General features: G+C 40.0%; 1 protein-coding gene across 4 annotated transcripts in view; it reads right to left on the bottom strand.

Annotated features, from left to right (window-relative positions):
- The window catches only part of SOX5 (SRY-box transcription factor 5), a 257,211-nt gene that overhangs the window by 87,844 nt on the left and 151,585 nt on the right, over positions 1–17,782 (bottom strand). For 3 of the 4 annotated variants that reach the window (XM_054386406.1, XM_054386407.1, XM_054386405.1), the window contains exon 6: positions 8,986–9,106. In XM_054386406.1, the coding sequence (XP_054242381.1) occupies positions 8,986–9,106 (121 nt within the window). Of the gene's footprint in view, positions 1–8,985; positions 9,110–17,782 lie in introns of all 4 variants that reach the window. The other variant, XM_054386404.1, reaches the window with a different exon arrangement.

Genomic DNA, 17,782 nt, shown 5'->3' on the forward strand with positions numbered 1-17,782 from the left:
TCCTACCTGTCTTTCAGGGACAGCAAGAGAAAAAAAGCTGGAGGTCATGGAAGGAGAACAAAAAACACCCCAAAAAACCCCAAACCCATAACTAAACAAAAACAACAAAAAAAGGGGAAAACAGTGTAAAGAACAGAAAGACTAGGAAACAAAACCAAATTCTTAAATGATAATTTCTAAAGCCAGTATGCTAGACTAAATTCCATGAAAAATACTGGAATAATAATTTCCTTATAGTAGATTCAGTGGTATCAAAATGAATGCTACATTATCTTCCCCCTATTTTTGACAAGCTCTAGAAAAAGCCACAATAATTTTACACTCAATTTATTACTTTAGTATATTTATAATGAACAATCACAGCTGATGGCTGACAGGCAAGCCACTGCATCTTTTCCCACCACTCATTCGTTCTCATCGTCATCACCATTTTCCTTCCATTTTTAGGGTGTGATGCTGGACAAGTAGTAAGAGTAATGGGAGGCTGTGAAAGACATGAGCAGTGCTCCTTGACTTCTGGCTCTAGGCACCAGGAATTTAGATAAGTAAGAAGGAGAGCGTGAAGAAGATACCACCAGTGGCTTCAAAAAAGAAATCCAAACTGATTCCCTGATTCTCTTTGAGGATACTTCCAGACAGCATTTACCAATTGCTGCCTACAAGGGATTAGCCTATTTTGTTTTTTAGAAAAACAATCCAGTCTATGGAAGGGATGGTTTTGGAGAAATCTAAAAGCAACCTTCTAATCCCTATGGGGAGGTGATCAACGAGACAGACCCAGGTTCCTCCCTGGTAGCATTTCCTTGGAGGGCAACAGAAAAAGAGAGCAAATCAAATCAAGAGAGGATCAGATTTTCCCCATGAGGACAGCCAGATATTGAAATAGGCTGTCAAAACAGCTGTTTTGCTGTCTCTCTCCATGTCCTTGTAGGTTTTCAAGCCCTGAGTGAATAAAGCCCTGAGTAACCTGGTCTTATCTTCTACATGACTCTGCTCGGAGGAAGAGGTCACACACTGAGACTATCTTAGACCTTCTGAGATTCCTTCCAACCAAAATAATCCTATGATTTCCAGCATGCTTGTTTTTAATTTTTTAAGCATACACCTGTGGAATAGATGACAGCTGATCCAAAAGGAAATCCAATGTGCTTCACACAGGGTTGTACACGCTCACGAATTTCACATTGGGACAGTTTCAAACCATCACACCCAGTTATGGCTAATAGTGCCCTAGCACCAGACATCTTTTATGGCCTAGCTGAAACTATCAGTCTGTTTTCACAGGACTTTGTTGTTTTGCTTGGCTATTTTGGTTTTGTTAGCATTATTGTGAGAAGCCACACACAGATCAGGGGGCTATTGGAATCTTTCAGTTAGAAATAGTCTTGAGTTGTGCTGTTATTTTTTGCAGTCTTGATGCCTTCCATTGCATTTGCAGCATTTTAGAAGTGACACATTCTCATGTATGCTAAAAGGCAAAGTTGTTACCAAAAATTCCTCCTTCTTGCTGTTTCTATCCACAATGCTATTACTCTTTTCTTATCCTGGGGGTGAACATGAGGGTTAGTCATATGCTCATTCTTTTCCCAGGCATAAACAGTAGCCCTGAAAGATGACTAGCATCTTTATAAAGAAGCTGCAGTATGTGGTCCTCACAACACATGGTTCCTATTTTTGCCATGCTGATAAAAGCATAGCAATGTCAGTTTTCTTTTTTTTTTTTTTTTTGGTGATTGTCAATGACCTGTACGTCAGCTGATACAGCTAACACAGTTAGAGCAAAAATTACTGCTCAGTCTCTTTAGAAGCCAGACACATGGACAGGGAGCACAAGAAAAATTAGAAGACAGTCCACATGATACTCCATGAAACAATGAAACATGTGACTGACTAAAAAACAGAGATACATCAGCAAATTTCCCTGAGGAAGTTTATGGTATTTAACTCTTCAACATTAATTTTATTGTACTGTATGAGGAACCAATTAACTGAGAGCTTCATTTTCATTGGACATCAGGAATTATTGTTCAGAGTACAGATGAACACTAAATTCAGCATATTTTAATTTTAATAGGCTTGGTTTGTACATCTCACTTTTTTGCCAGTTTTAAAAATTAATTAGAGATTTCATCAACAACTTTGTGTGCATTATTTTATTTAGAACACTTCCAGCAGCACTGTGCTGATATGTAAGACACATACAATGTATCTATTGTATAGTCAGATTTCCCTCCCCTAATTGGATATGGTTGAAATAGTGATTAAAGCACTTTCAGAAAACCTCGTGTTGATGACATCTGACTGGGAACACAATGTAATTTGTTACAACAAGTTATCCACAGGGGAGAGGAGAAATAGGCAAAGAAAAATAATTCTTGTTTCCAAAACGTGGCATATTTCCATAAAAATAAAGTAAGTACGAGCAAACAGACTGCTAACTAGAAGCTTTCTTGACAAAAGAAGTGTGGGCAGCAGGTTGAGAAGTGATTCTGCCACTAGGCTCTGGTTAGACTTCACCTGGAGTACTGTCTCCAGCTTTGGGGCCCCCAAGATGACACAGACCTGCTGGAGCAGGTCTAGAGGATGATCAGAGGGCTGGAAAACCTCTCCAGTGAAGACAGGCTGATAGAAGTGGGTCTGTTCAACCTGGAAAGCAGGCAGCTCTGGGAAGACCTTAGAGCTACATTTCAATAGCTGGAGGGGACCTACAGGAAGGCTGGGGAGGGACTGCTTAGAAGGGCTTGTAGCAGTAGGATGAGGGGCAATGGTTTGAAAGTGGAGCAAGGCAGATTTATGTTGGACATAAGGAGGAAGTCCTGTACAATGAGAGTGGTGAAATACTGGAACAGGCTGCCCAGGGATGTGGTTGAGGTTCTGTCCCTGGAGGCATTCAAGATCAGACTCGGTGTGGCCTTGGGCAGCCTGATCTAGGTGGAGGTGTCCCTGCTGACTGCAGGGGGGTTGGACAAGATTAACTTTGAGAGTCTGTTCTGACCCAATACAATCTGTCAATCTCTGAATAACCTGGAAAATATACTTGGGTAAATACCAATTCCAGAAACACAGACTTGGTTACTACTGTTTCCTGAGAAAAGAAAATAAATCAAAAAATATCTCCATATAATTCAATATCTTGCACATCATGAACTGGGGAGGACCCATCTTCTTTACAGTTTTGGGTTATTCTGTGTTTTTTGTGGGAATCTAATTCTAAATAGTGCTGCAAATGCAGAACCACAGAAGAAGCACATAGAATCATTCTGCCCTAGTGCATTCTGCTGTTGGTATTTGTTGAAGGACACTCTACCACTGTTCTCAGGCAAATTCCTTCTGCCTTTTCTGTAAAAAGGTCTGCAGAAGCAGCCCCTCCTGCTTTCCCAAATCTTTGCTCCATTCTCTTTATCATCCTTTACACAAAAAAGACAATCATGCCTTAATATTCCACATACGAATCTATATATGTGCACATTGATAGAAGGATCACACTACCTATGATGGAAGAGCAGCCTCCCCTAAGACAGAACTATGCAATTTTTAAAGGGAACAATACAAAACTTCTATCACTTCCACTGTTTTTATACTTTCAAAGCACTCCACAAACATTAATCAGCTCCAAATAGAGTCTAATTATTTCTAGGAGTGGCCCTCGCAGATCTGCATCACTTGGTGCGGAACATGACTTCAGCAAAGTCAAGAGCAACAGCTCCTCAGACCTCAGCAGAGCTGACATTTCAGCCACCATTGCTAAAATGATGGGAGTCATGTATATTACCTAGTGAGTAGCACAAGTGGAGCTGAACTAATAATAGAAGCAGTAACAAATTATATGAGTCAAGGAATGCTGGCTGAGAGTAAAAGGAGGAGGGTTAAATGACTTGGGCCAACCTGCACAGGGCTCTGTAATAGGGCTCTGCTTTGGTTTCAACATCAGCTGAAACGGAAGGTGATCACCTGTTGCTCAAACCAATTCAGACACGTGGGATACTGGTGTTAACCCCAAACACATGCTCACACCACAGACCACTAGTTAATACCCCACTTCAAAACATCAACTCTTTATATAGAGATTTGCATTGTACATTGCATTCTCCAGCATCCTTCTGGAGAAACTGGCTGCTTATGGCTTGGATGAGTGGCCAATTTACTGGGTTAAGAACCAGCTGGATGGCCAGGCTCAAAGAGTGGTGAATGAAGTTAAAGCCATTTGGCAGCTGGTCAAAGTGGTGTTTCCCATGGCTCAGTTTTGGGGCCAGTACTCTTGAATATCTTTATCAATGATCTGGATGAGGGAATTGAGTGCACCTTCAATAAGTCTGTAGATGACACTACATTGGGTGGGAGTGTTGATCTGCTTGAGGGTAGGAAGGCTCTGCAGAGGGATCTGGATAGGCTGGATCAATGGGTCGAGGTCAGTTGTATGAGGTTTAACAACGCCACACATCCGGTCCCGCATGTGGGTCACAATGACCCCATGAAGACTTCAGGTTTGGAGAAGTGTGGCTGGGAAGTGGCCTGGCAGAAAAGGACCTGGGGGTGCTGACTGGCAGATGGCTGAACACGAGCCAGCAGTGTGCCCAGCTGGCCAAGAAGTCCAACAGCATCCTGGCCTGGATCAGCAAGAGCATGGCCAGCAGCAGAAAGGAAATGATTGTGCCCCTGTACTTGGTACTGGTGAGGCCACACCTTGAATAATGTTTTGGGCCCTTCACTATAAGAAACACAAAAAGCTGGTGAAGGGTCTAGAGAAGAAGTCTTATGAGGAGCAGCTCAAGGATCTGGGACTGTTTATTCTGGAGAAGAGGAGGCTGAGGGGAAGACATCATTGCTCTCTACAACCACCTGAGGTATGTAGCAAATAGGTAGGTAATTAGTACTTTTCTTGCTAATTGCAGACAACTGAGTCCTTCACATACTGCCAACTTATTTTTCTCATGTGAAAAAAAAAAGCTTTGGTTGTAAATAATAATATTAAATATTTCACACACCATACAATTATATCTAGGTATGGAGGTTAAGAATCAGTATGAATCTTTTTCTTAAATAGAAATGTAATCTTAATAGAAGTTCTTCCCTTTCTCTCTGCCAACTTTACCACCACACAATATGCCATAGAGAAAAAAGGGGAAGTGTCAACTTGTGTAAATTGTCCCTTATGTAATACAAACCATCTGTTTAAAAAACAAAACGAAAAATCAAGCTATCCCCAAGCATGACTTGCTATGGAGAAAAAGAAAGGAAATTTACTACACTGAATTGAAAGTCAAAGACCATGAGCTGTCATGAAACCATGGAGAAAACATTTACCTCTTTCTGCCCCTGCCCCAAATTTACCCAATTTTGCAAAATATTTGAAGAAGTGAGTAGTTTGCTCTACACATATTACAGATTGGTATTGTTGTACTATTCTGAGCATTTCAGCTATCAAGATTGTTTCTAATCAGGTACAAACCCAAGCAGACAAACCTCTTTCTAGTCAACAACAGACAGAATAGCTTCTCACAGTGATGCTACCACTAGGTCAGAAGATCCTCAAGTCCCCTGTCACTGGAATGTGGCCAAAGTATAGGTGGTTAAGGTATTAGTATACATTTGCCCTGTTGTTCTTGGCTTCTTTAGGTATTTGTCATGAGAGGAATCTAAACAGACCCCTGCTATTAACCATTAAGGCAATTTTTGCGTTATCTTCAGTCAAATCCTCAGAAAAGGAAGTATGTGTAGAGAAAAGGGTACTCTTCATTTCCACAATCTCTCTCTGGGAAAGTCATTAGCCCTTTGGGAAGCACTGTCTGAAGAACCCCACCACAGAGGCTCTTTGAAACCATATTGGACCCTCTGTTACTCTAACATGAACAGGTGAACTAGAAAGCATTGAGCAAGTCAGTTTGGTTTCACTATCCAAATGGAATGAAAGAACAACAGCAGTGTAACTAGGTATCCATCATCTTTTCTCTTTCACTGCCCTCATGGCTTCATCACATATTCTCTTCCAGCTGCAGCTGTGCACCAGTTCCAATCACAGCTCCCTGCCAAAGGTTATGACTGTGACCAAGCTCTTGTTTAACCACTCCCAAAATGTTTTCACCAAAATGAGCCAGCTCAGTTCAAGCCATTTTAGAAGAAACTCCTTGCTATGCCAGCCTTGACAGAAGCAGGTCAGTGACTGCTTAACCAAGAAGACTGGCCAGTATGCCAAAAGTTAGAGGCACAGTGATGAGCAGCTTGAGACAGTTCTCTCACTTCAGTTATTTGGCCTACAGACAAGAGGGAGCAAGTCATCAGGTGTGACCAAGGTCAGCAGAATTGACTAGACATCTGCATGGCCTTAGATGAAACACTGCTGATTTTGAGATACTCTTTTGGAGATCTGACTTTTCAAAGGGGCAAGGCACATAGCAATATAAATGTCCCTCTGAAGGTGTCCCCAGTCAGATATCCATAATCAAGATATCATTAACTAGTTAAGACAATATTTTTCGACACAACAATTCCTTCTTTCCTCTCTCCTAAAATTTCAAATATCCCTTTTATTGGGAAACAGTATATGGAAATTTTCATAGTTCTTTAGCATTTGTGACTGGAACTCAATTGTCCCATGGAGATTTTAATCATTCCTATGTGCAGTTTGTTAATACTAGTAAATAACAAAATCATCACTAGAGAATTTTTGCCTATTAGCCATAAAAAATAATTCTCCAAATCTGTCAGTCCAGAAAAAAAAGGCAGGTTTTCCAAAAGTAGCAGGAAGATATGGAAGTGAGGTTCCATTTTTGTAGTTACATAAGCCAAAGTTAAAATATCTAATGGCAGTCAGGTAACAATGCTGGTAGTGGAGTCTTCAGAAGCTCATAGGAAGACCTTGCATCCAAAAGCAAACTCAGTGAAAGGTTGGCATTTAATGTGCCAAGAAGCTGAGCAAATTAATCTGTTGTATGTTCTGTGCTGCAGTGCTATATTGGTATCCACTTTAGCTCACTTCAAGTTAGCATGGGTGACTGTGTTAAAGTTTACATTAGCTAAGTGTCCCTGAGATTTGGATCCTGGTGCCTTTGCCACTCTTCAAACAACGATTTAGTCTCCCAAAATACTCAGGTGCTTAGAAAATATTAGCCAAAGCTCTTTGGTTTATAATCTACCACATCTTTGCCAAGAGGGACGATACACAGAAGGGCAAGCAGAAAAGTAGAAGAAATATGGTTTAATGGCCTGTCAAAAACACTACTTGATGTGAACATGTCACAGTTTAAGGCAGCAATATCTTTCACTGCTACAAGCTTTCTAGGTGTAGCTAAATCCATACATGCTTTTTCATTTACACTAAACTGTGAGTGAAAAGAAAAACATCCTTTGGACTACTTATCACTTTTTTTCAGCTTCTCAGTCAAACATGCCAGGGAATCACCAAACACAGAGCTGTCTTTTTCCACTGGCTTCTGCTCAGTCCTAGACCTTGGCATGTTGTTAATTCCAAGCCTTACTGCCAGGAGCAGCAGCAACTTTGCTCTTTTTTTTCATTTTCATTTTCAAGGTTACACAAACATCCAATGTCCTATGTACTTCATGGATGTGAGGAACTATAAGACTATCTTACAGTTAATGCACATGCAATAAAAAGAAGGGAACAACCCAATTTGAAATCTTTCTATCCAAATCAGACTTCATTAACATGGAATTAATTCAACCTACCAGATACATCTAACAGGGTACTTTCCTGACCTTTTCCAGGCCTAGAGTTATGGCAGCATCCATATTCAGTGTGGCTTTTGGTTAAACATTCTGTAATGTGAATCACTACTTCTCCCATTTGAGAGACTGAGTGTGACATCACTGGAAGAAATGAATGAGCCTGTGCTTTAGCACTGCAGCTGCTGAGGAATGTGAAGTGTTTTGAACAGCAATTTTCAGTAGCGGTCCCAGTCTGTAAAATATTCTGAAAAAGGATCACTGGCCAAAGAAATGTAAGTTCACGTTCAAGTACTGTATCTACAGTATTAAAGAAATCTGAAATCGTGGGCTAAGCCAATCTCACTAAAGGAATCTTTTTTATGTTCTAATTTTACAAAACTGCTGCAGTGGCAAGTGCTGAGTAATTCAAAACAACTGACGAATTCCTAAGTTAATAATGATACAGATGGATATACTGACATGGACTTAATGATGCTAAACACTCATGCTACAGGCAGAGAATGGTAGAACAAACAAGTCCTACATAACTCCATAGGAAAATGATGTCAGAAGAGTTACACAAGCACAAATGCATGAAAACAAGTCCTTGAAATTCATGCTTTAGCTAAGGCTGTCCATGGAAATGGAAAGCCTTGAATAGTCTTTCACTTGTATTTATTATCATTCTGTTGACAGGAACATGAATGCCTAAATAAAATAGAAATAAAATAATCTGGGGAATGTAGAGAACAATATAAATCCTTCAAAGATTTTAAAAAGTAGATGTTATCTTTTTTACTGTTAAGCTGTCATAAATATACTCATAGTTTGTGTTAGTCCATCAAACTGAAAGACATATGCTATCTTTGATCTCTGTGTAGAACCCCTGTTGAGACTAATGTGAGTTGAGCATGAAGAAACAGACTAAAATAGGCCCTCAGTTCACAAATAGTAAGCAGGCTGCTTGAGGAAAACAAACCATATTTTCTTACAGCACTGCTGAAATTTCTTGGGAAGTTTCAAACAGTTCTCTTCAGAAGTCTGTGCCTATGCGTGGTCATGGGCATGTTCACTCATCACAAAGATCTGCCAGAAACAAGGTGCAGGAGTCTGCTTGTCCTGTGAAGCGTGTTGCTGTTGTGGTGAAGCAGCTCATCTCTGACAACTTTTTCTCATATGATAATGACTAACACTTTGTTTTACACTCATCTGTCCAAGCTGATGGCTTTGTCCATCAAGCTAGAGAGGGGATACTTTCATAGACATTGGCATGGAACTGTGTCCTATGCCCACTTCCAGCTGAAAAAACTCTACAGGACTTACTGCATCCCGCTTTGTAGCTGAAACCAGGAGGAAGAAGGAATCCTTGCTGTGCAGCTGCTGCTAGGGTTCGTTGGTCTGGAGGGAATACGGGAATCATTAATGGAGGCAGCTGACCTTGGACCTGCTGAACAGGAGAGGGAAAATCAAACACGGAATTTTTCCTGGGGAAAATGTCTGCTTACATGCTTTCTCTTGCTTCTGATCTGAGAGGTCAGGTTTGAATATGCTCCTCTATAATGGGGTGTTCCAGTAGCACCCACCAGCCTCATCTTAAAAACCAAGGCATTTGGTACAAATTACATTAAGCTAAAATAAATCAAAACATCCCACTAATGCATACCTATATCCAAATTAACTATTCCCCCCACAGCCCATAATGCCTCACTTCTCTCTGACTGCAGGATGGGGTTTTCATCTCTTACTGCACTGTGTAACAGTACTTCTGTCTCAGACGGTAGCTTGCACCCTGACTGAGTCCAAACACAAAAATCCACACACGGAGAAGCACAAATATGCACTTCAGTAGCATATAGCACAGTAAGTACTATTTTTTCTGCCCACATACATGCACTTATTTTGTACATGTGAAAAAAATAAAGTCTTTGAGATGGTAAGAAAAAAGTCTGAGATTTATTCACAAATAAAAGACAGCTATGTTTGATGCATTAGCTGTTCAACTTTGCACAGCAACTGTACACAACCATGCAAGTCAGGAAATGGAAAATATTATGTTGTAAGTGGATACTGCAGGGGACTTAAGACATGCAGAAATTAGTCATCAAAACTGGAAGTTGGCCATGGCGTGACATCTGATACTATTACTTTTACCCAGCTCTATCAGACTTTTTAGTTGCTAGAAATGGACATAGTCTTTGTATTTCACACAGATAAGAAACAAAAGTTTGTTATATTAAGATCATAAATGGCTGGTTTTAATTAAAAAACCCCACTGTCCTGGCCAGGTCAGTCAGCAAGGGAGACTGACACATTTTTTAAGAGAGGTAGTCTAGATATTTAATGGCACTGTAGAACTAAAGCATTGGAGGTACAGGTATCAAAGAATAAAAGTTAGTTTGTGGTCTGCAGCCTTAAGAAATAAGGAGAATTAGGGTACTGATTGGCAACATTTTTTTGGCGAGCAGTGTAAGAAGGTGCAGCATTATTGCCTGCACAGCGAAAGTGGCAAAACCTGTGCCAGCTCCTTGGTTGCCAGAGTTTGGACTACAGCATCTTGCCTTGATTTCATTTTAATTTAATCGACTGAAGATCCAGGAGATGTCTTGCTTCACCCAGCACTGTTACAAGGCAGAAGAGTGCTACAACACTGAGGAAGGTAACCTCTTCATTTATGCCAGGACCTGTCAACACCTGCGCACACTGACTGCATCTTTATAGTCTGAAACAATTTGCAAGAATGGAGTTCAGAAGTGCTGCTGAAAGAAATTCTTGTGCTCGGAGATTAAGTCTGGGACTGAAGCTAGAGTAGCTGTAGCTACTAACCCTAACCCTGATCCTGTTAAATAGAAGTAGCATACTTTTAACTGTATTGCTGGGGAACAAAAAGTACAAAACATCATTTCTTCTCTATCCCCACTCAGTCACCCTAGAATTGCCCAATGTCTGCTTTTCTTCATGGGTCTACTTTTTGTTTGTTTTGTTTGGGTTTTTTTAGGGGGGTTGTTTTGTTGGTTTTTTTTTTTTGTTTGAAAGACAAAGACAAAGTAACTGTATTCTTTTAGAACAAAAATGAACAGCCATGCGGAATTTTTGCATAGTACTCTTCTTCGGCAAAAAGCCATAGAACTTTTTTTTTTAATGGTTTCCAAGGATGAAAGTGACTTTGCCAAGCAAAGAAGCTTCAAAACAGGACTCAAAAACACTAATAGAAAGACAGATGGTTCTACTAAGAGCTTTGCTGCCAAAAAAAAAAAAAAAGTGAAAAAAATGGAGTGATGTTATTGAAGCTGACTACAAAGTTCTCTGATGACTGCAAATACTCTTGTCCCACTGCAAGTGTTAACTCTGCCTCCAGGGCTAATATAACTAAAGCACCACACACACACAAATTGTCATTGCCAAGCCCACAATGTAGCACAAGTCTGCACTTGATTCCAAGTGACTGCCAAATACACGAGCAAAACACCACACTGAAAAATTCCCATTTAGGAAAACATTTACCAGGAAAATGCCCTTTCCTCTTAACTCTGACTGCTGCAGTTCACTTTTTCAAATCACTGCTCCTCTTTATCTCTCCAAGGGGCCTTATACCCACTAATTTCAAGTGACACAACCCTGGTTGCATTAAGGAGGTAAGAACTATAGAGTGATGAGGATGGTTTGCATGGCTACAGAAATAACGCAGTCAAAACAATGTGATTTTCATTCCAGGATGGAATGTATGTAGCACCACTCAAGCAGCCACACTTCATCTTCTCCCAAATACAAGTAAGTGCAAACATTAGTTTATTTTAATCTGATTACCTGACACAATACAATACAAATTATAGACCTTTGATTTTTATAGCTTACTTTGGCTACTACATCTTAACTTTCGCTATGTTTATTATTATTACCTAGAATTGCTAGGATACAACTGTTTCAAGTGGCACAGAACACAGAACTCCTTCTGAGTTTTACATGAAGGGTATTTTCCTCTTCCTTTTTTTTTTTTTTAAGCTATTACTACTTCAGTTACATCCCTCACAAATGTTTTTTATTATACAGTTTACATACTTTCCAATATTTTCTTGACAGTAACCTCTTGATACTGCATTTCTAATTTGACCATAATGGACTGCAAATCAGTGCTATTGTTCAGGCACTTCACTTTGTTCTGCTGATAGACACATATATGTCCATAAAAAGGAATACATAGCTGTCAAGTTTCTCCACTTTCCAGTCCCTCCATGCGATTACCTCTTTAATTGTAATTTCCTAAAGGTGAAGATTGTGGTTTAAATCCTCACAAAATTCCCAATGGATTTAATGGGCTAAAATTTCACCTTGCAACTTCTTATCTACTTTATGATGTTAGTGTGGATGACACAGATGCAATCTGCCAAGGACCTTTTTCTGCTATACGTACTATTGCCACTATTTTGACTGATCACACAGTTCCCTGATCTTTCTTTTAATTTGAATGCCATCACCATGTATCAGATTAACCAGAAGTGCTCCTCTACTGCATGACAAACTGTAGAGGCATGGTATGCACAGAAAAGGTACATGACTTAACATAGAGTAAGAAACAAACCAAATGTCATGAAAGTCTTCATGGTCTGCACAATCAGTTCACTATTCAAGGAATTCATGCTTTCATTCATGTATTTCTGACAAGTAGTGTGGGGAAAGAGGGAAGCTCATGCTGCAATAAAAGACATAAACTACACCACTTGACATTTAGTTTATGACAAATAATTTCTTCTGAGGAAGAAGATACACAAGACTTCAAACAATCCAAGAAAGTAAAGGTTCTCTAATTCGTGAGGACAGTAAGACATCTTCTGCATTGGCAAACTATTTTAGGAGTGGTAGAAATTGCAACACAGTTTAACTTAGAGCCTAAACCAAAATCAGGGACCCTTCATACTAGTCACTGAAAATCCAAAAAAGGTGATTAGCCCTAAAGACCTAATCAATGAATATGAGCACATGACAACTAATACTATTATCTACTGTCCAATGGGAAACTGAGGCATTCAGTTACCCAAAGAGATTTTTGATCTTGGAAAGCACCTCATCATATCTCTATTTGTTCTAGTGCCTTCAAAAAAATCTTCCCTTAAATGACCTCTCCTTATCAAAAGAAACTTGGAACTGATTCAAGTTGTTGAAGCCTAAGCCATTATCCTCACAAACCTGTGCACGTCCGTTATGACTTGACAAATCCCACCACACAAAGACATGCATTAGGAGTAGCCACAGCTAGATTCCCAGCATTCCCAACTGCATCATAATTGTAGTATTTACACCTAAATTCTAGGCTCCTGTCTACTTTTAGGAACATACTGTGGTTACCACAGCTACCTCAGAACTAAGGAGGATGTTTTTAACAGTTACCCCTACTGTTTGTTACTAGCTTCTGCTGTGACTTTCATAAATTTAGATAGCTAAAGCCTGACAACCACAGCTCTATTTTCTGTGAAAATGTCATGTGCACCTTGGCTACAAAGACAGAATAGTTCAAAGAAACATTAAGTTGCAAAATTAGGCATTCAAGACTTAGGAAATACCAGACCTAGAACCTTATTTTGGTCCTTTATGCCCATGCATCCTGACAGAGTCTTTAATTAAAAGGTCACAATTTTGCCCCTTAGGTGACTCTTGCTTAATCTAGCAGGTTTACATTTCTCAAGTAAAATAAACTCATATTTTCAACAAATCTAAGCCACTTACCCAGCAGCTGCCATTAATTTTATCTTTATACACTTCCACCAATTTCATTTCTGCAGTTGCTCATTACACGTTTATTAGCATAAACTTTTATATACATTTTCTTCTCTCCAAGGTGAACATCTTGATACATTTCCATATATAATACTTTCCACTGGAGGGGGAGGGGAGTGGATAATGCCCTTCTACCCACTTTGAAGTCTTCAGAAGCAATTCTATCCATTTTGGTGAGACTGGTGATGGAGTAACAAACTACTCAGTGTGAATAAGAACAGCTGCTAAGAGCAGCACTTCCTTCTCCACAAACTGACAAAACTCTGAGCAATACTTTACTCTTGTGCTGTTTGGAAGATGCTCTTCAAGAGCTGTATGAGCATCTTTGGTGAAATGATCCCTTAATGGCTCCTTCACGTAGAAGTGTGGCTAATTTTTCTCTTCATTTGAGTTCTTCTCATCCACTTCTCAAAGAAGTTCAGATTTTATATTCCTAGAACCGTGGATGCACATTAATGATTCTATCTATTGACTTCAAATTCTTGTATGAATATCTTCTTTGCCTGGGACTTGTTTGTAAGTTAAGCATCTCTTCTACTGTATATGAAAGAATGTAATGTGCATTTAACATGCAGTAATATAAATCCATCCTTCGAAGATGTCATGTTTAATTGCATTGGTCCCCCTTCCTCCAGAAACACTTGGCTCATGGTGGTGCATACTATGCTGAAGGACTGGATTCTTTAATTAGCATGTGTGTTGGCCATCTCCCTCTCCCTCACACCCCCCCACATCTATCTTAGAGAAAATAAAAATATATGTCCTCATATAGCTACAATCTGCTATTTTCCCTTCCAGTGATTTTTAAAATAAGAAAAGAAAATGCTGTTCTTCTCATTCTCTTCCCAACATCAGTTCTCTAAATTGACATAAGAATGTCCTAAATCTCTAAGGCATGGAGCCTTGCCTGTCTGGGCAATGAAATGATCACTCTCTCCAGAGCTTGAGGTGGCTTTTTATGGGGTGCTTAGTGAGTGCTTAAGACACAAAAAAGAAGGTGGATGCCAAGAAACAGAGATGCAGAGAGGAAGACACTGATGAGATGGGCAGCACACCCGACCTAATGCTTTGCTTTTACAACTGAGGAGCAACTTACTCCTTTGCCAGACATACTGGCATAGGAGATCCTGAGAAAGGATTTTGTGAAGGTATTTTTTGCCTCATCTCTACCTGAACATTCTTTTGTAGTGGATGAATATTCTTCCCTTTGTTCCATAAGAAGCTTACATAATTCATACCAGTACTTAGTTCACTCAATTGGAGCACCTCACTGTTTATGATTGCTTGCAAACAGTGACATATTGTTGGAAAACCTGCTCAAATAGTGGAAATCTTCGAAGAATAGAAAAGGCTCTTTAGGTAGACCCTACCACCCCACATCTCCTATAACAATTCCACTAGCAGAGAGTCCACTCTCTGGAATGATAATGTGAAAAAAACCTACCAGTTTCACGGAATATTGTACATATGCAACTTGGCTCACAGACGACACAAGGAACTAGCTTTCAGGAAAACTGAACTGCATCTCAGAGAGCTACATAAACATTTTTCATGTTAAAAAAAGCAGGCTTTTCAGGCTGGAAACTTTCTGTCTTTGCTCAGTCCTGCAAGAGAATCTAGGTGTCAGTACCAGCATCCATCTCAAATTCATCTCATTGTGATGTCTGCAGTACTACCAAAAGAACACATGCTAAGCCTTTTTAACTGAAGTGCAGAGCAGTGCATTGAACTGCCAGGTGATACAGACAGTCGCTGCTTCCATGTCAAGAAGCTTCCAATGGCTTGCCTCCTCCACTTCATACTTACAGAACAAAACACACTGGTGAGAGATGAACACCTCCAGAAGCACTTTGAAGGACGTAGCTAAAAGAACTTTTTGCATTAAGGAATGTCTCTTGGATACACTCAAAGGAAAAAGTAGTATTACTTATTCATTTATGTAACTAAAATAAAGAACTTTAGGAACACTTCTTTTATATTTGATCTGGTGCAGAAAAAATGCAGAGGAGAGAAAAGCAGCAAGACGACTTTTTTTTCCCAAGAGTATACATGCTTGTGCCACTTAGCATGCAAGGTATCTACAGGGTAATTCTGCCACAAAGGTATGTGAACAAACAGTCTAAAAGGAAGAGGCCACCTGAAATAAAAAGAATAGAAACTCGAGTTTGTTCTAATATGCAATTGAGTTAAGTCAAAAGCCTCAGAGTTCATGCAGGAATGGCTGCTTCAGACTATACAACACCTCAGTGTGTGGGGTCCTCTGGCAAAACTAGGACTTCCAGAGCAAGCTGTTGTGATTCAGGTAACAGCTACACTGGAAGACTGAAGTGTGCTCTCAAAAGAACACTTTCCAATCCATGTTCAAGAGCTACACTCAAATTTGCTCTTTCCTTTTTATTGAAGAAAAAGATCCATTTTTTGGCTGATTGAGCCATTTGTTTCATGAAGAGGTTAAAGTCAGCAAGGACACCAAATTGGCTTTTGAGTTATGATGACCACTGTTTGGTCCAAATGGACTTATTTCACCTTACCAAATATTCACAAAAATACTGTTTCTCCTGACATAGCTCCCAGGTACCCTGTTCAAATGTTAGCACCCTTCCTAGAAGAATAGGTCAGGACTTTGACATGGACCATCAGGTCCAGAGGAGAGCAACAAAGGTGATTAGGGGGCTGGAACAATTCTACAAGGACAGGCTGAGGGAGCTGGGCTTGCTCAGCCTGGAGCAGAGATAGTCTCTGGGGAGACCTAATAGTGGCCTCCCAGTACCTGAAGATGGCCTACAAGAAGGCTGCAGAAAGGCTGTTTCAAAAGGCCTGCACTGATAGGATGAGGGGAAATGGTTTAAAACGAGAGAAGAGCAGACTGAGATTGGATCTTAGGAAGAAGTTCTGCACCATGAGGGTGGTGGAACACTGCCACAGGTTGTCCAGAGAGAAAATTCAGTCCCCATCCCTGGAGATGCTTAAGGTCAGGCTCAACAAGGCTCTGAGCAACCTGATCTAGTGGAAGATCTGCAGGCAGCTTGCACTAGATGACCTTTGGAGGTCCTTTCCAACCTGAACCATTCCACACTTATAATAGAAACCTGCCACAGACTTGCATCTGCTGCTTTGCATGATATATTGTCTTCTATATGTGTTTTTGTGGGCTAATAGCAACTTGCTCCTAGACGTAGCTGTCACATAGCAAGAGTTAATCTGCAAAGTCACTCCCTTCAAACTGGAAAATCTACGAACTTACATTAGTGACTGACGTTACCTCACAGGGTATGATGCAACATACAGTTTCCAGATGCTTAGTTAATGCTTTTCCCAATGAAGTCTGGACCAGTGCTGATTGCTCTAGCAGTAAGCTATTCAGTGAAACATTTGCCAGGGAAAAGCAAGCAGGTGTGAGATTTCCTGATTTGTTTTAAAAGACCACATGTAGGATAATTTCTCGAGTACACTTGTGTACTGTTTTTTACTGTTAGGTGATCTAGTATATATTGGTTCAGTTATTCACACTGTAATGATCTATATGGTTTTTGTACATGCCATAAAGAATCAAGAGAACAAAATTAAGTATACTTTCCTTGTCATTGTTCATAGCAGCGTTCCAGAAGTCATATGCATACTTTTTTTCCTTCCGATTTTCCACATTTTGTTCAATGAGATTGAAGTGGTTGAGTTTTATGTTTGTGTGCTAACCTAGCTCTCTTCCTTCTCCAAGCTAACTCTTTGCTATCCCCAGTGGCCACATTTTACCTGATTAAAAGCTTTTGCACAACAGTATCATGGACTGCTGTTAGAAGAGCTCTGGAAAGAAGGTCCAGTATAAACTACTGCAGCTGAGGAAGCAGGCAAGAGCAAATGGGACAGCTTGTGTCAGCTGTGTTAGGTAGGGACTGTTTCTACTTGAGGCTTTCAAAAAAAGAGAGACAGGTGTAACAACCCAAAGAGGTGTGCATAATCTAGATTACTTGTCCTGTAAAAGCACAAGGTTTTTAAAAACATGTACAAGTTTGACTTTGCAAATCTTAACACTGTTCATCAGTGGGTAAGCCATAAGCCTCAGTAAGGCTCAGTACTACATGAGATGTAGAGAGGGAGTGAGAAGCAGAATAACAATCATCCCAAATTGACTTTTCAAGAACTTCTGTGAATGTTGAAATCAATAGATTCACGTAAGAAAATACTTTGTAGTACTACAGAAGATCATAGGCAGTAAGTGTAGCTCCTTTCTGTCAGCAAATTCTCTGAGCTGGGAGAAATGCCCCACCTTGGTATCTCTTCAGCCCTTTGGGGCTGCCTTTGGGTTCACCCTGACACCAAATTATTGTTGGGAATGTTTTCATGCAAAGGAATG

This window comes from Indicator indicator, chromosome 14 (genome assembly GCF_027791375.1).
Source record: "Indicator indicator isolate 239-I01 chromosome 14, UM_Iind_1.1, whole genome shotgun sequence".
Classification (NCBI taxonomy): domain Eukaryota; kingdom Metazoa; phylum Chordata; class Aves; order Piciformes; family Indicatoridae; genus Indicator; species Indicator indicator.